Here is a 21,839-nt window from a genome sequence, read left to right as displayed (position 1 = left end):
TGGCCAGGTCTAATATCTTGAACGGCAATTTTCTTGCTGCCTTCTCCGACGGATCAATGTTTGCTTTTGTCGCTGACGAACGCCTCAGTAACTTCAATCTGAGATAGAAGGATTCGTCGAGAGAGGGGTTATTCAACATCTCAGTCTTTTTCTTCAGTTTTGGTTTGAAGGCCTCCCTTTCTCCCTTGACCACTTGATCTTCGACTCCAGAGATTATCCATTTTGAAAGTCTCATACACGTGCCTAATTCTTAATTTTCATTAACCACTTAAAACCACTTAATTAATATTGATTGAATTGTTGTTTTCTCCAACTGAAAACATTTCCGTTTTTTCGCTGTAACGCACAACTCGGTCTAGCCGATAAAACGGAAATTTTTTCATCATGATAGGATTTCTTTCCATATTAATATTTTTTTTTTTACGGAAATCGAAAGCTCTTAGTGAGAGCTATCGATTGCCATAAAATTCATAATGATGGCACCTTTCGTTTGGATACAATAAATTATTTAAGTTTGCCAACTTTGGGGGAGGAGGGTGGATGACGTAGATACACACCCAACTTTTCGTACACCGTTCGGATAATTTTCTTCACTTAAACTAATATACAATGTACTTTTCGTGATCCTCTTATCACGTTGAACACGATGACACTTAGAAAAACGTAATTAAACATAGTTTTAGATTAGGAATCAGCAAATATGTATGAACCAATCGTGAAAGAGCACGACGGCGGCCATCATTTTTTGGCGCCAGTTCAAATTTCGTCTTTTTCCGTTGAAAACTAAACGTAAAACACTTAACTATTGTTGATTATTAATAATTTCTAATTCAATATTAAATAAATAACACTAAATGGCAGTATTTCAGTAATTTTCAGTTCAGTCATTCAGTTCTTCAAATTTCTTGTTGCTAATCATGCAAAACTTAAATATTAATTAATACACGTAAAACTGTTGTACTGCAAATCTGTTTTATTGCCTTAAGCTCCTCCGATAAAGGCATTTTAATCCAAAAGAAAACCAACTGTTGGAGAAAACAACAATTCAATCAATATTAATTAAGTGGTTTTAAGTGTTTAATGAAAATTAAGAATTAGGCACGTGTATAAATAAAGTAAGCAATTCGTAAACGGAAACCTATCCTGTAAACATTGTAATACTTTTAATACAAATTTTACACTGAAAATTTAAATACAATCCGTGAACGGAAATTCAACATTCAAACTCTGAAAAAAGGAAACATGACTTTATACTTCCGCGAACGGATTCAAATCTGAGCGCCTTCGAACTATTATACTCACATGTACGGAGAAAAGGTGGCGCGATTACTTGCCCTTCAGTGAAGGGAAACGAATCCGTTGGTCACCACTCGCGGCTAAGGCTCGGCCCCGATTACCTGAACCCTAAAAAACCGCACCAACCTACCCGAAATATGGCCGATCGGTTGCGACACGGGTAGGTACTTTTCAAGCGGTTCGGTTCGGTGCGATGAACCCGTAGTAATCGGGTACGAACCGCCGCCATCTTGCAAAATGAGGCTAAAACCGCTAAAAGGGTTGGAAATTCTAAAGTTGGAGCCTGATTGGCTGATTCAAGTAGACGCGTTTAGACGCTGAGTGGAGTGAGTGCTGATCGTTGGCGTTAGGCAACAGCATCAAAAGTTTTCCTCTCTCTTTTCTTTTCAAGAAAGTCAAAAGGAAGTAAAGCCACATGAAATACTATTATCTAATACAAATATAATACTACTATCTATTACTAATTATCACACGCAATCCTTTTTGAAAGACATGTTCTTGGTTTGTTTTCGTAACAAATGTCAAATAATTGCATTTGTCATGAAATTATGCTCAAGTTTTTTAAAATAAAGAAATGTGGTTTGTTGCACTCATATTTTTATTGTCAGTTTATTATGAAAATGGATTTTAAATGAAAAAATTAAACTTACTTAAAGAAATTGAAACTAAAAGCCAATTAGTGTGGTAATCGGAATGAAATATGGGTAATTGGGGCAGAAGCGGTGTAACCCGAGTTATTACCCGGGTATTGAAATCGGGGTACGTAATCCGGGTTTGAAACCGGATTTTTTAACCGTTTTTTTTTTTCTCTAGAACCGGCTTACACCCGGAAGCCAACCCAAATGCCCATGGGCAGCAAAAAAGGCACCCTGAAACCCGAAAGAACCGCCCCCGAAATCCAAAACGACCCAACCGATCACCTAAAAACCTACCCGATTGACGCCGAGGCAACGCGACACAAGACCGTTTTACAACTAGAACTTTTCGTACTCGACACTAGAACGTTTGGTCCCGACAGTAGAACTTTTCAATCCCGACACTAGAACTTTTCAATCCCGACACTAGAACTTTTTGATCCCGACACTAGAACTTTTTGATCCCGACAATAGAACTTTACATGCCGACACTAGAACTTTACGTGGCGACACTAGAACTTTACGTGGCGACACTAGAACTTTTCAATACCGACACTAGAACGCTTGGATCCCGACGCTAGAACGTTTCGATCCTGACACTAGAACGTTTCGATCCCGACACTAGAACTTCACGTGGCGACACTAGAACTTTTCGATACCGACACTAGAACCACGATATAATAGGAAAGGTACACTCTCGGCTATCCCCAAGACCGGTAAAGTTCAGTAAAGGGTCCCAAGATTCCACGCCAGGTTCGCTAGGATAGGAGGCCCCTCGCCTCTCGTGGGTATAGTAAAAATTGGGGTTTTTCGTTCGTTATCTATAAAATTACCAATCAATGTGTCCAGAAATTGATTTTATTTAAGCTTAATTTAATTCCCTATCCTTAAATAGGCCTACCTAATTCATCTAGATTAGGCAATTATTTATATATTAAATTTGCGCCTTTCGCAACATTGCCTATTTCATTATATTAAACACGTTTGTCTTCTCTCTAGTGCAGAATTCATTGGAAATAGAATTTGTCAATATTTATTAAATATATCCATTTTTGACAAAGGTAAAAATCGAGAAACGAACCCAGTTGACAATGCCCGCAATACTATATAAAAAAAAGGAAAAAAAATTTAAATTAATAAAATAATTAACTATTTCTGAAAACCTTACTTAATATGACTTTTTTTTCTTTTTTGGTGGCTGACTTGTAACCATCCTTGCCGTAACACATTTTTTAATTGGAGGCTGAATTTCTTCTTCGATGACAGATTCATCTGCCACCACGTCTGCTTCATGAGAATTAACATCTCCAGACGTGGATGGCATTAAATCCATTTTCAAGGGATCGCCTTATTTGAATGTTAGGTTTAAGTTTTTGTTAAATGAAACTAATTAAAAAAAAAAATTATATTACCGTCGCCGATTGGGCTGCGTAGCGTAAGAACGTAGCCTATTCGTCTCACAGATAAAAATGTTCACAAGTAAAATGCCACTAATAAAATTGATCATTGACACTTATGCTTCTTAATAAATTGTTGCAGAAGCACAATGTTTTACAAGTAAAAATGTTCATTAGAACCTTTATGCATAAAATCATTTTCACAAATGCAATGTTGCATTAGTTAATATCACCACAAGTAAAATTAACTTTTTTAAAGAAATTTATAAATAGTTCATAATTAAAATGTTTCAATTGTAATAAATATCACTGATAAAATGGTGCGTATTTAAATTGTACTACAAGTAAAATGTTGTTCACTTGTAATAAATGTCATAGATAAAACGGTGCATTTGTAAAAAGTATCTAAAGTAAAATGTTTCACAAGTAATTAATATTACAAATAAAATGAACCGTAGATAACAAGTTTCATAAGTAATAATTCAAAATTAAATTTTTGCACAAGTAAAATAAATTTTTTAGAAACAAATTTAGAAATAATTCATAAGTAAAATGTTGTAATTGTAATACATGACATAGATAAAATTGTACATTTTTAAAAAGTATTACAAGTAAAATGTTTCACATGTAATCTATGCTACAAATAAAATTAACCATTGATAACAAGTTTCATAAGTAATAATTCATAAGTAAGTTTGTGCATGGTCATATACCCCTGGTTGATCCACTATGGGTATATTTCCTCTCGGAAAAGGGATACCCTCTTGCGGGTTTTTACCATAAAAAAAACCCGGGTTGTGGATCGGGGCGAAAAAGTGATTTTCCACCCGGTGGGAGTGCCTCTTGCGGGTGTGTGGTTCTCCTCCACGCAAAAAATTCATTTATCGCTAGATCCTAGATGGCAGTCCCATCCCAAGAGGAAAGATTTTTCTACTGGTTGTCGAGATAGTTGCAAAGCGCTGTTATAGTTTATGCTTGTTTGATCGTTTGGCTCCCGGTAAGGTACTAGCATGTGATCAAATAACGGGTAGGTTTCATCGCCAATCAGGTGAACATCACCCGAACAAAGTTCAGGCAGTCTTTGGTAGACAAAAGAAAGCCTGTAGACACTGGCATCATGAATTCTGCTTGGTGGGCCAGTGAAAACATCCAAAAATACTCCATTTGCATCGCAGATGCCTTGTAACGTTATAGAAATTTGTTGCTGGTGATTAACATAGCTAGATTTATTTTTATTCGCTGGTGCTCGAATAGGAATGTAGGTGCTTCCGATGCAACCTAATACTCCAGGAAAACCGGATATCTGTACAGAGGAATAATGTTATAGGTTACATGTTTACAAAAAGACAGGGAAACAACAAAATAAATTACTTGTTCAAAATGATGTGCTATCACTGTCTTTTCTTCATTATCTTTTGGAAACCTAATAATGCTAGGAGCAATGTCATTAAGCCAAAAACGCACGGAACGTAAAGGTAATACTTGTATTGCGCTAGTCGTTGGTTTAAATAAGATTGTAAATCAACATCACATTAAAATAGCTTTACAGTTATAGACAGTGACTAAATGATGGATCTATTCATCGGGATTTTGGGGAAGAGCCACCATATCAAGGAACTCATTTACAAAATTTGCTATCTGGTAATTGAATTGGACGGGAGCAATTTGTCGTCCCTGAGAAAAGTTGGGATTAGCACAGCTCACGTAATTTCTTCACCATACACTCACCACTTTCTCATTCTCTCTTCTTCGTTCTTTATTATTTTCTTCTAAAGAGCTGTTGTTGGGCTGCTTTTCTCTGGTTTAACAAAAGACGTGGGCCCGAGTTCCTTCTTTTCTGCATGGGAAATATCAGCAAACACCAGTCATCTTTTCATTTCCCCTTCGTATATATACACAACACGAGACATAATGGGAGAGCTATTCAACAAGCGGAATAGTCCTTCCTAATATAATGTCCCCTTTTCAGTTATTTATTGTGAAATATATCTCAGTCGATTTGTCCAGCCACAAGAAAGAAAACCCGCCTCGCTGCAGGCGATGTTTTTGAATCCTTTTTTCTTTCTTATATGCGAGGGGTAGTCAACTCGAAAAAATATCCGTACACCCCCGTATTTTTAATGAAAAAATATGAAAAATATGAAAAAATATAAAAAATATGAAAAAATATAAAAAATATAAAAAATATAAAAAATATGAAAAGTTTTAACACGAAAATTAATTTTTTTTTGCCATTACCTTTTTGTTACACAAAAAGGTTGCTGAAACCGAATTACGTTCTACGAAACCGAGTAACTACGAAATCGCTCAAAAACAATTTAGTCAGATCGATACTTAAGCCTGAATGTTTTTAACCGTCTGCTAAACATCGTGATTGAGATTTTGAGAATCGGGACTTTGTTAAAGCTTAAAAATGAATGACGAAGAAACTGACAAAGAATTAGAAAACTTTTGGGGTTTACTGAAAGAAAACCAAGTTATTGTCCCACTTAATCTGAAACACATTCTATCCACGAACAATCTAGTCGGCATTCGAGTTATGGCCGAAATCAATGACGAAGTAATTAAAGAACTTGAAAGCTCCGTAAGAGAAATGGGAAATGTTGACATTGCAAGCAAAATGAGTGAAGAAGACAAAGTAAAACTCTTTGGCCCAATTTATAAATTATGTCCTGACAAATTTAAGTTTTCTATTGGTGACAAAATGGTCTTACGTGTTATACAGAAAGTGAGTAAAGAACTTGAGGCTAGTTTCAAAGTTGTGACAAAGATTAAAGACCCTGCTCCTACTATAAAAGGTAATTTTAGACATTATAATGCATATTTATATGTTATGCTCAACATGTTACTACATCACTATTTCTATGCATACATTCAGATCGTACAATGTCAACCAAAGATTTGGCACACACAGAAGGGCAGCAGCATACATCATCCGTGGCAAACAGTAGGCCTAAACCTTCAAATGAAGAAATCAGAGCACTAGAAGGGAGACTAGAAGACTGCATTTTACGTTGGGGGAAAAGAAAGAACATGGAGTGTGAAAATCAGTTCAGAGTGGCTGGAAATACTGTTACGTGCAAATTTAAAACATCTGCTTCCACCTTCTGCAACAAGACCTACAAGTTACAGCAAAGTAAGGAAGGATCCTCCTGGCAAATCTCAAACTTCACTAACCACATAAATGCTGAACACAACAAAACCAAGAAAGTTTCCACAGCGAGTCCAACAACAAATCAAAACCAGGAAGAATCAACTGCTATTTCTACACCCAACAGTGGAAATGAAGTTTCACGAAAAAGGAAATCTACTACTTCAGGTATTACATTTACACAACAACACCCAAAAGAAGACGATGTTAATGAATTTGACGAATGTGAGGAGCTTGAAGACGAGGGCAACGATCCATTAGATAGGAATGTACTGGATGAATATGAGCAAAGTCTACTTAATGTGATATCTGAAGGACAATTAAATGACTATTCTTCATTACTGGAAAAATGTGTCTTGAGAAACGAAAATAGTCCAAGACCTCACAATGACCCAGAAAATGTAATTCATAATAGTGCATTTGTTGTTGTTACAAGAAGTAACGGATCTCAAGTCGCGTTTAAAAAAAGGACTGTTGTATGGATGTGTGAAAATGGAGTGAAAAAACAAAGTAATGACCGTTCTAAGCGGGTAACTCAGGGACACAATTTTTTGTTAGCAAAAAAACTGATTGTTCGAGTAGTTGAAAAAGAAAAATCCGAATAGGAGATTGGTGTTTATTTGCCTGTGAAAATAATTCTAAGAAGAAAAAATCTCGAGTTATGGTTGGTCATGTACTTTCCTTAAGTTTAATTAATGCTTCCAAAAAAGATTCGACGAAGCCAATTTATGATTGGAAAGAAGGTGATAAAAATGTGGGCGTTATTTGTGATTGGTTTATACTAGATAATAAAAAGCAACGAATTTCTGGTCTTTTAATTGAGCAAGCAATGTTTTCCCATGGATTGCACCCTTGTGAATATTATGTATGCAGTGTACCTTCCCCTACATTCTCTGTATCTCAAAATAAATCGGAAGTGCGTCTTTCAAATGAAACAGTTGTGTCCCTTCAGGAATCAATAAAATCATATTCTGTGTGAAACTGCCTGTTCTTATTACTTTTTTCTTGCTGTGTTTTATCATTATGAGGGGTGGGAAAAAATGAAAAATATGTGAAATACGAAAAAAATATGAAAAAATACGAAAAATATGAAAAAATACGAAAAAAATACGAAAAATATAAAAAATATGGAAAAATATAAAAAATATGAAAAAATATAAGAAATGCAAAAAATATAAAAAATATGAAAAAAAATAAAAAATACCAAAAAATATATTTTTATTTAAATATTCGTACACCCAAATCATGAGTTGACTACCCCTCGCTTATATGCCCTCGTAAGCAAAGCTTCTTCCTCAATCCTATATGCCAATTAAAATGATGTATTCACACAGGTGATACATCGACACGGTCACCGACCTAACAAACGCAGCAGATTTTTTTTTTTTACACCTTTGTTATGTGTGTTGTCTTGTGTAGAGACAGGGACATTTCCGACCGATTCTTACAAGTTTGTAATTTGAATGGAAAACAAATTCCGCGTGCGGCTGCGTTTCAAATAAGCAGAGTGTTTTGTGGACGTGTTTGACCAGTGGCCCAGTGTCACCGCGTTCCGCCAGCTCTCCAGGAGTTTCGGGAGGACCCATGATACCTTGCAGACCACGTTCACCTTGTTTACTAGCAGGAACTTCGGGACCAATCGGGCCCTGAGTTCCACGTTCACCTTTCTCGCCAGACAGACCAGGTTTGCCTCGTTGACCGGGCAAACCCTGAAATTTTGGACGTATTTTAAATAATTATGTTTTAGTCCCGCAACACGAAAGAATTAAAGAAAGTAAAAATGTCGTACCACTAGACCTGAAGGCCCAGCATGACCCTTGTCACCTTTAGGACCAGATGGACTCTATTCAATGAGAAAGAAAATGATTTGTTTCATTCCATGAGAATCTTGGCGGATTGAAATCATGATAGTTTACCGAAGGACCGTCAGCTCCCATCATACCGACAGGACTATGCTCACCAGGACCTCCAGGAGGACCAACAGGTCCACGTTCGCCAGAGAATCAACGCTGTTGTAAAAAAATAAGTTTTCGAATTTGGCGGGTAGAATGCGGCGTTGCCGTTCCAGATAAATGATATCTGACAGGAGAAATGAGAAACCAAACGGTAGATAATTATGTCTGCTCTGATGCTAAATTAACAAGTAACAGCTGATCTATTTAACGGTAGTTTCGGATTGTTTGCCCCTAAATTTGACAAAAACCGTCAAATTGAAACATTTTCAAAAATGTCTGTTTGGTGTAAAACGGCCAGAAAAGACATCTGTTAAAACACCCTAAATAGCAGCGTAATGTTCTTAATCTATTGGTGGTTTTTTTTATCCATGTCGCGTGGTTTGACAAAAAACGTCACTCACGCCGAATTTGACGACACGTCACGGGTAAACGCAGCCGATGCCAGACGACAGAGATAGGTTTAAGTCTTCTTATACCCCATCTAGCGGTACAATGCATGAAACCTTTTGCACCTGGGTTTGAATCCATCTAGCGGTCAAATAAAGAACATCTTCAAGCTCTGTTGACGGAATTGAAACGTTCTAGTGTCGGCAAGTATAGTTGTATTGTCGGCATGTAAAGTTCTAGTGTCGGCATATAAAGTTCTAGTGTCGGCATGTAACGTTCTAGTGCCAGCATGTAAAGTTCTAGTGTCGGTATCGAAAAGTTCTAGTGTCGCCACGTAAAGTTCTAGTGTCGCCACGTAAAGTTCTAGTGTCGGCATGTAAAGTTCTATTGTCGGGATCAAAAAGTTCTAGTGTCGGGATCGAAAAGTTCTAGTGTCGGGATTGAAAAGTTCTAGTGTCGGGATTGAAAAGTTCTAGTGTCGGGATGGAAAAGTGGAAGTGTCATTATCGAAAAGTTCTAGTTTCGCCACGCAAAGTTTTAGTGTCGGCATGTAAAGTTCTTGTGTCGGGATCGAAAAGTTCTAGTGTCGGCATCGAAAAGTTCTATTTCTAGAACGGTCCAGTGTCGGAGCAAAAAGGTCTAGTGTCGCCATGTAAAGTTCTACAGTCGGAGAAAAAAGGTCTAGTGTCGGAACTTTTCTTCCCACTTCGAGTCTTTCCCTATTGGTTGGCTAAAATTTAGTGCCTCCCCTTCACCGCCGTTCTAGTGTCGGCGCCAGAAGTTCTACTGTCGGGACCAAACGTTCTAGTGTCGAGTACGAAAAGTTCTAGTTGTTAAACGGTCTAGTGTCTACATGCGCTAGTCATGTCCCTCGTCATGTGACGTCATGCACTCGACCGGGTTGTCAGAAAATTTTTCGGTAGGTCGGTGCGGTTTTTTGGGGTTCAGGTAATCGGGGCCGAGCCCTACACATGACCCTTCTTGCTCCGAGCCAGTGTGCACTGGCTGCTGCACCGAGTGCAGCCATCCGAAATCGACGTTAGTCTGTGGTTTTAGGGATGCCCCTGATTGTTTGTCGCTAGGTAACGCAAGTGTTCAAATTTACAGGCCTTAACCATTAACACAGACTACGAAGTAAAGACCGCTATCATCGCCATAAGGCTGAGAGAAATCCAGTAGGCGATGCTCGGTCTTACCGCTAGGGGCGCGGGAGTATACTTTCTGAAATTTTTCTACTTTTTCTAATGTTAGTACTGAATACGTGCTTCACACACACGTATTGGCGGGAATTGTATTTAACTTTACGTCATCAACTGTACACCTTAATTTTCTAGATCCCCTTCCTGTATCCCGTGAATTATTTCAAAATTTTATTCTAATTCTTTGGTATGGTAATAAAATTATACATTTACCCCCTCTTTTCCCTATTTTTCAGATGTATAGAGCCCATCGTGAAACCCTGCACGATGGGAACACATCTGAAAAATAGGGAAAAGAGGGGTATGTATAGAGCCCATCGTGAAACCCTGCAAGATGGGAACACATCTGAAAAATAGGGAAAAGAGGGGGTAAATGTATAATTTTATTACCATACCAAAGAATTAGAATAAAATTGTGAAATAATTCACGGGATACAGGAAGGGGATCTAGAAAATTAAGGTGTACAGTTGATAACGTAAAGTTAAATACAATTCCCGCCAATACGTGTGTGTGAAGCACGTATTCAGTACTAACATTAGAAAAAGTAGAAAAATTTCAGAAAGTATACTCCCGCGCCCCTAGCGGTAAGACCGAGCATCGCCTACACGGTGAGATAGAGGATAGCGGTCTTTACTTCGTAGTCTGTGCCATTAAGTAGGACTTGACAGGAATTACAAATTTACCGGGGACCGATATTACCTTTACTTTTTTTGTAATGGATACGTTACATAATGCTCCAACTCCAAAATTTTCTGTGGCGATAAAAGAAAGACATTCAAGGATAAAGCGCGTTTTAGCCGAGATTAGGAGAGAAAAACCCTTAGGAAAGAGCCCCTTATTTAAAATGTCACTTACGTTTCCCTCTTTTGTCTGGTCCCCAATTATTGATTCTGTGTATTCTTTTGGTACTGAACAAAACTTGGATAACACAAAAGCTACAGTTACTGCATCTAAAAAGCCGTTGCTTAGATCTTATAGTACCAGCTCTTTGAAATCCACTAAAAGTCCTGAAGTTCCTTTGATAAAAAATTGCTCAACTCAGGCAGTGATACCCTTAAAAGTAAGTCATATTAAGCTGTATTATTTTGAGAAAATTTCATAACAAATTTGATTCCTAGACTGGACGAAAAGATGTAATTAGGTTAAATATGTTGACAAGAGTTGCAAACTCTTCAATCAAAATGAAAACTCAAGTTGCAAGTTCTCAACAAAGTGAGTTAGCAACCCAAAGAAGTCATAAATTAGGAGCTATTCCAAAGTATGTATTTTTTTTTAATTCTAGGTTTACCATAATCACCAGTTTTGATGCAATGCCTTTATTTCTGTATTTGTTTATAAAAAATTTTGCTGTTGAATTCAAATTAAATGCATGCGCCCAGTTTATCCCATCTCATAAGTCATATTATAAGTCATATTATTTCTAACCTGAATATGGTTCCAGATACCTTACAAGTCGAAAGGCAGAATGGGCTCATCTGGAAGAAGAAAAATTGAAGAACATGCCTGATCCTGATTGTCCAATTGGGCATGTAATTATGCCTGAGTCTGAAAGACTTGAAACTTTAAATAGACTCCTAAAAAGTATAATCATTTGACTGAAATTCCAACTAATTTGTCTACTACTAAGCTATACATGTCTTGCTTATTTTTTTGTTGGCAAAAAAATTTTCAGGTCAATTGGAACTAAATGAAGAGTTTAACTGCCTTCCTTTGAGCAAGGATAGTTTGAGAATTCGGCAAAAGAAAGAAGATCTTGAAAAGCAACTCATTAAAGTTGAAGAAGGAATCCGAGTTCTTTCTAAGCCAAAAGTATTTGTCAGACTTGATAGCTAAATAATGATGGAGCGTCGCAAACTAGTAAATAATGTCGTCGAGTCAAGTGAAGGATGGGTAATAAAATTATGAGTTAATGAATTTTGCATAGTTGACAGCCACTAATGTATTGTTTACCTGCAAATTCTTACTTACAACCCTAACTTCTATTTTTTGCTGTGAGTGAAGGTGGAGTACACAATACTGCATATTCATTTTCTTAAAACGGACTCCTGTTTCTCCAACCATTCCTCATAGTTGAATTGAGGAAAGAAAAACTTGATCTCTCTCATTGCTGATGTTTCAGAATCTTCACATTAAATTAAGAAAGGATATTCGGCTTTACCTAAAATCTCATTGTAATAATCTTACCGGAGCCGTGAGTACAATTTCTCGTATCAGTAAGGCCGAATGATCCTCTAATGGTGTCAGGGGCTTCATATTGTGTTACAAAAGATTTTGTTGGTCCCATAATCTTACGCCACAATTGAATGGCTTCAGGATGAGCTAGGATATGTGCATGAATAGGTCCACTATTTCATCAGAAAAAAATATACAACATTTAACTGTCAACAGAACATATCTTCCTTAGCTATGTAGCTGTCAACCTTTTCATGAATGTTACAAGCCGTTTATGGAAAAACCTTCCAGTATGTTCTGTATAAAAATTCTCAACTTGCTGACAAGAAAGGTTTACAGTACGGCTTTGAACTATGTAGAAACCAGCCGTTAATATCTTACTGTGGATTTGCTGAAAGGAAAGATTGAGTGTAATAATGCTAAAGGTTATCTTATCAGTCAAATTTAGTTATATACCTGTAGGGTAAAAGGAACTTTCACTACATCCGGTTTTATAATAGCTAAGGTTAGCTTAAGAATATTTTTCATAATCGATTACTTTTCACAGCCTTGGAGTTTCCACTTCAATTACAATAATTAACAACTGTGGAAAGAAAAAGTTGTCTCAGTGTGTCCACTCTCTTCGGGGAAATTACCAAATTTTGGCATATTTGAAGTAAACGTGGGACGAAATGCGAAAACGGGAAATATCGAGAAAAATCGTTTCTTGGTGAGAATTTAGGTGAAAAAAAATATACTTAAAATTAAAATTACTTCTAATCAAGTTCAACCAAGGCCTACTTAATGAACATGGCCGAAGTTCCACATGGAATATTGGAATCCGTATTCCTAATGGTCACGCCCCCCGGCCAGTAGGGGCGTTATTGTTTAAATAGCTATTGCACACCTGAATCAGTGAACACAACGGCTGCGTAGCATAAGAACAACTTGATATCAGCCAACGCGTCGTACTGTTAGGACGAATGTGACGATTGTGACCACCACTTCGTCACCACCACCACCACTAGTGTTGGCAGAGTCATACATAGAACCCTGGTTGGTTCACGACATGGGGGGAATCATGGTCTAACAAGAGTCATAGAACCCTGGTTCGTTCACGACAGGGGGGAATCGTCTGTCTTTGTGCTAAATTTCGGAAATAGCAGTCAGAGCCTCCAGCGGGTGTGTGATAAGTGCACCAATCAGGAAATACGTTTGAAAACTTCAACAGCCAATCACAACAGTGATAAAGGAAACGAACAGAGCAGACGATACCAGAAAAATTGAAGCTCGAATAGAAACACTGAAATGGCCGTTGAATAATTCAGTTTCTCTCGATAGATGACTCTGATTTTAGTTTCCACCACTGTGCCCCGCCCCAAAAACGTCGAAATTTCAGACATTCAGACCAACGAAACGCGGTATAGGGATTCCTCTCAGCCTGGACCAACCAGGGTTCTATGACTCTGGTCTAACATTAGAGGTCCCAGAACTGTCGTCTGCTAGGTGTTTCGTCTGCTATTTCCGCGGACAAATTTTGGGGCACTCGCTAGGGGCGCTGACTACCCGGATCAGTCATAACATTCCCTCCATAACGTTGTCAACAATAGACCAGTTTCGGATGCTGCGTTGCGAAATTTAAAAAAATCCAGGGGGGTTTCGATTGCAGGGGGAGATAGGAAAAAAGGGGGTTTTTGATTTATTTACCCTAGTAATACTTTTCCAATTCAGGAAATGTTCTAGAATACTACACTTTAAGACATTCTGCGTCTTCTCCAGTCTTTATAAATAATTAATCATCCCTAGTTTATCCATGAAAATTAATTCAAGTAAAAGGCTAGGGATGCTGTTTAGTATTTTTTGCGTTTCTAGTGTCAAGAAAATATGTAAACATAGGTGATTCAAATGTGGATATGGGGATAATGGATACATTGACATATGGGGATAATGGACACATGACATTAATTGACCATCTTAGACAGTTTGCGCAGCTTATGCTGCCCTTCTTTTAATTTCTGTCTAACCTCATCTTTTAACCGTTTCGCTTCCATATGATATCCGCTCATTTGCACACCCTAAACCTTATATTAAAATCAGCGTAAAAAGATCTACAACTCTGTATTAATCGTTTTTGGATTAGAGAAAACTTGTCTTGCTAGGTAAGTGCCAAGATGAGGACAAATGAGGATAGCGGTTTAGAAACCACTTTAGAAAGAATATCTGTAAGAAAAGGGCCACTAATACAAAGATTTGTTCGATCAGTACGTGAAAGGTTCACTCCTTTAAGATCAGGAGGCGGGTTGACGTCAATTTTGAGAAATAACGAAAATCTAGGTGTCGAACTAGATAGTGATAGCCCACATCAATCCGATATTGATCTTCTTGATTCCAATGAAATTAAAGAATTGATAAATGATGATCAGGGGAACGAAGTACTTAAAATGCAAGTATTGTCACAAGACGAAACCGTAGTCGAACCCCTGATAGGCGAGGAGACAAGAGAATTGCTATCATAAAATCAACTTATAGAACAGGCTCGGGCAATTATGGACCTTGAAAAAAAAACAGATAGGGTAGAAAACACAGGAGATATCTCTACAGATTTCCAAAACCTAGAACTAATAAATGAAGAGAACCAAGATCGGTCATGGTTTTATCAGCAATACGGAAATACGAGAATAACGGAAATTCCTGTTGACGATCTTATTTTTGAATTGCAGTATTTACTTCGAAGTGAAAAGAAATAGAGTTAACCAACAAAGAAGTAGGAACAGCCTTAAGAGCATTACTCTTAACCGAACCCACAATTTTGACACCAAATGAACTCTTTAAGCACTATCGTCTAAGGTCATACTACGAAAGTACCGATTCAGAGTACGAATCAGTGGAACTCGGGAGAGCAACAAAGTAGGTCAGAATCAGACCTAGTGCCCCAATCTTTAGTAACACTCGAAAATGAGGAGGAAAGTTCTAAAAACAGCGTACCCATCAAAATTGTAAGAGCAGAAATTCACACGCAAGGTTATCAGATTCCTTTAGATTGTCCTAAATCGACCCCTAGTACCACAACGATCACTTTTCCGGCGGTTAATCATTCATAGTCAATTATGAATACTCAAACTCCTCAATCACAGTTAGCGTCCACTCCGTGTAACTATTTACTGTATCAAGGACTGCAAAATCAGAAAGTCTCCTTTACTCCAGCGTCGATCGTTGACCAGTCAAACAAAATCATGCAAAACAAACCGTCAGAAGAAACAAACCAAGACATGTCCATTAAAATATACGTTAAAGAATTAAGCCGTTTGATGGAATCCGGAATGGATTATGAGGATGCTTCTAAAGCAGCTGATTGTATTGTGCAACACGTTCTAACAAATACTAAACGTTGCATTAATTCCTCTCAGAAAACGAAGCATAATGGACAGCCTGTTTTTACAACTAGCTCTCAGCCTTCATATCTTACCTCAACCCCTTTACATACCCAACCACTTGCGTTAAGTGGACAAAGTGTAAAAATCCCAAGCATGTTCAATAAGCAAAGTAATAACGGAACAACTCCAAAGTACTCAGTTACCAGCTCAATTCCTAAAATGAATCCCTTAGTAATGTGTCCGTCAAAAGTAAACAGTATAGGAAACACAAGCAATTTTATTTCTAACGCCATCGATAAAAATAAAAAGTTACAACAAAGCCAAGCAATGAACGTCGGAATTTAGGTAGACCGTGATCGCTCCGGTCACTTTGATGACTGGCTTGCACATCTATAATCAGTACTGGTTTTAGGCGATTTTGAGGAGTCAAGAAAAATTATCTTATTACGCTCCAAATTGTATGGTGAAGCGGCTGATGAGTTTGATAACTTTAAACCTGAAAACCCAATTAGCGCGCAAATTTACGACAGAGTAAAAGAACGTTTAATTAAACTTTTCCACTCTACAGAGACAAGATCTAAACAAAGCGTTGAATTTCATAATATGCAACGGGATATGGGACGTTATGCGAATCGTATACGCAAGGCCTTCCACTTAGCGTATCCTATAAAATCCACTATAGATAAAGCAACAGCTTTTTCCAGAGAACAAATCATGATTGACAGATTTCTGGAAGGGCTGTCTTTCGACGTCCAGACAAGACTAAAGTATAAAGAATTCGAAACTTTTGAAAAACTCATAGGAAAAGCTGAAATGACGGCCATGGCAGTAGAAGAAGCCCAAGTTAGATCCAGACTAAATGCTTTTCAGGCCAAATACGTCGAACCTAATGGAGAATTGACTAAAATAAAGGAGGCTTTAGATCGCCTTAGTACCCAGGTGGAATCAAACACTTACCAAAAACATTTAGAAGAAAACATGGAGAAAATGCAAAGACAATTATCTACCAGGAGAAAAGTGAGATTTTCACATTGTTCACCACAGTCAAACCCTCCAATCAATAAAATAGGGGATTTATATTTTTGTGATTTTCACAACGATTGGGGCTATCACTCAATAAACAATTGTAAAGCAAGGGAGAGTCAAGCTAATGATAAATGTTTTCGTTGTAAAGAAATAAGACACCGAGCAAACTTTTGCCCCCATGTAAAAAATTTGAAACCCACTCCTCCAGAGGGTTATGATGGAAATGGAAAAAAACTCACTTCGTTTGAAGAAACGGGAAACTAAAAACTACCGATTTAAGCGTTGGGCCCCTCGGTGAAACTAAGAAAAAGCCCCGACACCATATAAATAGTTTAGCAGTAAAATCTACAGTTCCTAGGATAAAAATAAAAATAGGAAATTCTGTTGTAAAAGCGCTGTTTGACACTGGAGCCGAGAGAAGCGTTATTAGTAGCACATTTTTTCATAAGCTTAAAGAAGGAAAGGAATCAATTAATTTCACTAAAGAGGTAGATGTGGATCTTTTCAGCATAAATGACAGGCGCCTCGTCACGGAAGGCACAATCACCGTTAACTATTTTGTGGCAGAAGAAACGCCACGCGAAGCACTTAGGCAGAAATTCATCGTCGTAAATGGAATTGTTGAAGATTGCTAATGCTTGTCTCTTATAGTACCAATAATATACAGAATTAAAACTAAATTTCTTTATTTTTTTTCACGGACAATCGCTATCGGTATCGGTATCGATATCGCCGATACCAGCCAAAATAAGGATCGGTATCGGTATCGCCGATACAAATACAAGCCAGTAACGGTATTGAAATCGACGATAGTTTTTTTAAGTATCGTTAACAACCCTGATTATTTTACATCATGGTCCCCCGAAAGCAATAATTACAGATCGAGGCAGTAATTTTACTTCTGAATTATTTTCTGCGCTTTGTAAAGCTTTAAACATTAAACGCATGAAAACAACTGCGTATCACCCTCAGACTAATGGGCAGACAGAGCGATTCAACAAAACTGTTGTTGAAATGATAAGGAAATATTTGGAGAATGGATTCGAGCGGTGGGAGGATATTTTAGGCCCCATTGTTTTCGCTTATAATAATTCTGTCCACTCGTCAACACTTGAGACTCCATATTTTCTAAATCACGGTCGTGATCCAGTCATGCCGATTGATCAATTCCTCCGTCCTCTTCCCCCAGGAATAGTTACTCCCTCAGACTATAAAAGTCAAATTATGAAACGCTTACACGAAGCCTTTCAGCTTGTCAAAATCAATCTTTCGCAAGGTCGTGAACAACAAAAAGCCCAGTACGATAAACGCGCAAAAGAGCAAAAATTTAACGTAGGACATGAAATTTTACTGGATATGCGAACGCCCTTGGCGGGAATTAGTAAAAAAGTCATTCCACGTTTTTATAGGCTCTTTTCGAATTTTGAAAGTAAGCAACAATAGTACTGTGGAAATACAACAAGACGTATGAAAACAAACTCAGCTTGTACATGTGAATCGAATAAAACCCCTATTTGAGTCAATGATCTGGAAAGACGAACCAGGTGTCGACTTTTTAGATGTAAGAATTGAGAAACAGACCGAAAAATTCCTTGTGAAAAAGAAACTCCTACTCAAAATTTGATGAGACCCCCATCCACAATTCCTCCTACTCCAAATTTAATGATAAGTTCATCAACAATTTCATTATCTTCCAACCCGATTCCAGAGACGTCAACCTTACCCATACAACCAGAGCGTCGCCTCGGTTTACGTCCTCAGAATCTTTTAAAACCAGTTGTCAAATTCTGAAATTGTAATGCTGTAATTTTTTTTTGTAAATCACGTTCGAATCACTTAAACTATCTTTAAGCCGTGTTTAAATTCTGATTATCGCGTATTAACGGATTTCTTTTTTTTTTGTAATAGTTGAACAATATCAATTAAAGCACTCTGTAAAAAAAAAAAAAAAACTTGTATTAGTAATCTTAATAATTCATAGAATGGATCCCTGAAATAAATTTTGAAATTACTTTTCTCATAGATTATGTCTTCTACCTCTCCTCATCATACCGTTTTTCTGTCGCCTCCATGCTCTTAACATCACTATTTGTAATTGTACGGCTTCTCAGCCAAAAGGGTTCCTAAAATTCACTAGCGATGACTGTGATTATCAAATAAGCCCCCTTCCCGCTATTCCAGTATATTATGATGTCTATTCTACTCTTCCCCAAATCACCCGTTTTGTTGGCCATTCGTGTACCATGTGGCTGGAAAAGAAACACATCTATACTGACTTCTGGGATTGGCAAACTCCAAGTCAATCAAGAGTGCCAATAGAAGTCAATGCACATGAATGTGAAAAAATGCGTGATTCCCGATTGTGCCATGGCAAAAACATGGACTACTTAGGAAACAATAAGTGGTCGTTCGAACGTATTCCAAATGTGCAGGGTAGCTGGCTTCAAGTCACAGCTGATCAGCTGATCAACTGTCGATTAGAAGAAGTTACTTTAGAAACTGAGTGCGCTAACTGTACGATAAGTTCACCCATTGGCGATAGACCGGGAGGGATCAACGGATCCGTGTCTCACAACCTAGTGACCATTGTCTGGAAAGCATCGTTAAGAGAAGTTCAACAGTGCAAACTAAGGCTTGTGGAAACAGGTATCGCTCAACGTTACCTGACTAACAACAGTGAAATAGAAAGAATTCGTGGCGTCGAACAACAACAATTTGACTTTGGTTACAATACAACTAACAAGAAATATTGTAATTCATCAGAAAAAAGTTACAAACAAGTAATCGGAATGGACAAAGTTATTTTACGTTTACATTCTTTAACTGAAACCAATTGCTCATCCGAGAAAACCACTGGAAGAAGACATCGAAGAAATTGCTGACATTATCCGGGCTGAAATCAGCGGAGAGGAACATTCTCAATACACACGAGACCGGAACTACCGATGGAATAAATGGAGTGGCTCGAGAAATTCGAGCTCTACAATGTGAAAATCGGGTTCTGGCACACAAAACTGCTATCGCCACCGCACAACACAGTGGATGGCTTGTTGCCAGTTACCGTAATTTACCCACATGTAGCAAATTGATAGCCACTGGTGAATCGATCAGCGTCTATCAATGCTCCCCGAAAAATTCAAAGATCACCACTGAAATCACAAGCTGTGGTCCTCAACCCAAACTCGGCGACTACACTTTAGACACTGAAGGATGGGAACTGACGCCTTACACCCCCTGTTACTGGCACAGAAATTTCGTCAACTCTAACGGCCGAGCACATTTCTAGAAAAACAGTTCTTGGCATCCAATCTTCCCTGGTGTATTAATCCAAGGACATAGTTTGATCGACACTTTGCCGTATGAAATTGATAAGCTACTCGCACTAAGTTTACACCCCGCGCTAATTCCCCACCCGATGAGCACTGCAGCTGCAATCGCCGAGATAATTGCTGCTGCTAAAGAAGAACATAGCATCGACCTTGGAAATCCTTTTCACATGAGCACTCTTCTTTCCTCACTCCAAAAAGAAAAGAACGTTTCCCTGTCGTCTAAGATTCTTAGTTGGTCAAGTAGCATTTGTAGTCTTCTAGGGATGGGATTTATCGGATTCATTTTCTTTCATTATTGTGGAGTAGGTTACCTTATTGCAAGATACATACCTTGTTGTTCTTTTCTAAGTACTTGTAACTCTTTCACTTGCTTCACCAAAACATCTGATAATGATATAGAAGTAGGCCACCCTGCGTTATTATATCCCTCAAATCCATCCCCGCCCATTACTATTGTAAACTTACCCAACTCTAATCAACAACCCGCCCCGGAATTTTTCGCCCCATCAGCCCCTTTTCTACAAGGAGGGCCTTCACGGAACAAATTCGATCGGGACGCACGAAGACAAGTGCATCGAGAAGCAGCTGTTCTGTTAAATTAATTAATGTTGTTTTCTTTGTTTTGTTTTGACTCACTTTCTATTCCGTTCCAAATTTGACCTTGATTGATTGCGAGACGCAATCTTTTGGAACAGGATAGCTATGTAAGGAACCAAAACAATGTATTCTTTTTTCTTTTACTTATTTTTTCCCTCCCCTTTATTCTTACGTAATATTAATTTTTTATACGCCCCTCTTTTCTATGTAATTTCTTCCTTAGACGTCTTACAGACTGCTTTACCCTTCAAAAGTTTCAACTTGATTTTCTTGTAGTTCGACCTTCACGATCCTCGTATAAAAACTTTTTGTTCTATAGAAAATAGAGAGACACCTTTCACAATTCAGTTCGTAAAGAGTTGTTCCCCAATTTTTTTGTGCTACTGCAAATATACTTTTCAAGAAACGACAATGAAAAAGTAAGTAAAATAATTAATAGCTTACAAAATCTTTACTCGAATAGATATATCGCTTCTTTTAGATATATCGATATCGTTTACTACGATAACGATTGTCTATATCTGTAAATATAGATAACGCATCGCCATCTATCGCTAAATACATGAACCGTAAACGCCATCTTTCTTTCACGAAAATATTGCTTTCCTGTAGGTTCTCAGGATTAACATCTCTTTGGGGGAGTTGAAAAAATTTTTTTTCTTGGTTTTATTTTCCAGCCTCCTCCGGCTCTTTCCGCAATCTTCACTTGAATTCACCCTTCCTCAGGGCATGCGGACAGTGGACCCCCGACACCAACCCCCACCCCTACCCCGACACCAGCCCCCCAACACTAGCCCCACCTCGACACCAGCCCCCGACATTGTTCCCCACTATGTGATAGGGGGGGCTGGTGTCCCACAAAAGACGACACCAGCCCCCCTTGTAAAATTCGTTCAAGTTAAGGGGGGGCTGGTGTCGTGCTTCTACACGCCTTTTAAATTCGTTCAAGTAAAGGTTGGCTGGTGTCGTGTAGAAGCACGACACCAGTTCACGACACCATTCGTTCAACTACGTAGATATGGCAACCGGTTTGCCCTCACTTTAATTCTGTTCCTCAAAAAACAAAAAATCCTACTCATTTTCCATCTAGCGGTCGATTATGAACTAGTTTCCAAATTGAGTTTGCAAAGTAAACACGTCTTTCTCAAATACTGTTTGTTTGTTTATGGTTACGGTTTACGGTGTTACGGTCGTATATCAAGGATGAACAATCGAGCTCAATGTTCTCTGTCAGTTGTGCTTTTCCCAGACGGGACATGAAGACACAAGAATATTTAAGTCAAGTGGTGAATATGGCAGACTCCAAAACAATCTGTGGAACAAAGAAAACACCCTATCCTA

The 21,839-nt window shown here is 38.1% G+C and overlaps 5 protein-coding genes and 1 pseudogene across 7 annotated transcripts; 3 read left to right on the top strand and 3 right to left on the bottom strand.

Annotated features, from left to right (window-relative positions):
* Positions 1–4,205: 4,205 nt before the first annotated feature.
* On the bottom strand, positions 4,206–5,067 carry LOC116915715 (putative nuclease HARBI1). Its single transcript, XM_045172605.1, has 3 exons — positions 5,057–5,067; positions 4,700–4,751; positions 4,206–4,631 (listed from the first exon to the last, which is right to left on the bottom strand). The coding sequence occupies exons 1-3, from the start codon at positions 5,065–5,067 to the stop codon at positions 4,206–4,208; spliced, it is 489 nt and encodes a 162-aa protein (XP_045028540.1).
* A 434-nt stretch (positions 5,068–5,501) lies between these two features.
* Positions 5,502–7,460, top strand: LOC123471264. 2 transcript variants are annotated; one of them, XM_045172386.1, is made up of 3 exons: positions 5,502–5,966; positions 6,054–6,126; positions 6,207–7,460. In XM_045172386.1, the coding sequence occupies exons 1-3, from the start codon at positions 5,742–5,744 to the stop codon at positions 7,082–7,084; spliced, it is 1,176 nt and encodes a 391-aa protein (XP_045028321.1). In that variant the 5' UTR covers positions 5,502–5,741; the 3' UTR covers positions 7,085–7,460. The 2 variants fall into 2 exon arrangements, with proteins under 2 accessions (XP_045028321.1, XP_045028320.1); XM_045172385.1 differs by having other exon boundaries at positions 5,505–6,126.
* A 349-nt stretch (positions 7,461–7,809) lies between these two features.
* LOC123471488 (collagen alpha-1(II) chain-like) lies at positions 7,810–8,473 on the bottom strand. Its single transcript, XM_045172871.1, has 3 exons — positions 8,396–8,473; positions 8,269–8,322; positions 7,810–8,188 (listed from the first exon to the last, which is right to left on the bottom strand). The coding sequence occupies exons 1-3, from the start codon at positions 8,417–8,419 to the stop codon at positions 7,877–7,879; spliced, it is 390 nt and encodes a 129-aa protein (XP_045028806.1). The 5' UTR covers positions 8,420–8,473; the 3' UTR covers positions 7,810–7,876.
* A 2,023-nt stretch (positions 8,474–10,496) lies between these two features.
* On the top strand, positions 10,497–12,059 carry LOC123471115 (enkurin domain-containing protein 1-like). The gene is made up of 4 exons (XM_045172030.1): positions 10,497–11,081; positions 11,140–11,279; positions 11,463–11,602; positions 11,694–12,059. Exons 1-4 carry the CDS (start codon positions 10,737–10,739, stop codon positions 11,852–11,854), a joined length of 786 nt encoding a protein of 261 aa, XP_045027965.1. The 5' UTR covers positions 10,497–10,736; the 3' UTR covers positions 11,855–12,059.
* LOC116922262 (nucleoside diphosphate kinase 6) lies at positions 11,946–13,175 on the bottom strand. Of its 2 annotated transcripts, XM_032928639.2 has the most exons (5): positions 12,947–13,175; positions 12,650–12,813; positions 12,442–12,584; positions 12,206–12,366; positions 11,946–12,143 (listed from the first exon to the last, which is right to left on the bottom strand). In XM_032928639.2, the coding sequence occupies exons 2-5, from the start codon at positions 12,719–12,721 to the stop codon at positions 12,046–12,048; spliced, it is 474 nt and encodes a 157-aa protein (XP_032784530.2). In that variant the 5' UTR covers positions 12,722–12,813; positions 12,947–13,175; the 3' UTR covers positions 11,946–12,045. The 2 variants fall into 2 exon arrangements, with proteins under 2 accessions (XP_032784530.2, XP_045027966.1); XM_045172031.1 differs by lacking the exon at positions 12,947–13,175 and having other exon boundaries at positions 12,650–12,940.
* Positions 13,176–15,834: 2,659 nt separating this feature from the next.
* On the top strand, positions 15,835–16,836 carry LOC116915305 (annotated as a pseudogene).
* Positions 16,837–21,839: the final 5,003 nt, after the last annotated feature.

This window comes from Daphnia magna, linkage group LG4, assembly GCF_020631705.1.
Source record: "Daphnia magna isolate NIES linkage group LG4, ASM2063170v1.1, whole genome shotgun sequence".
Classification (NCBI taxonomy): Eukaryota; Metazoa; Arthropoda; class Branchiopoda; order Diplostraca; family Daphniidae; genus Daphnia; species Daphnia magna.
Note: the sequence above shows the minus strand (reverse complement) of the source record. Positions and strands in the feature narration are given on the sequence as shown.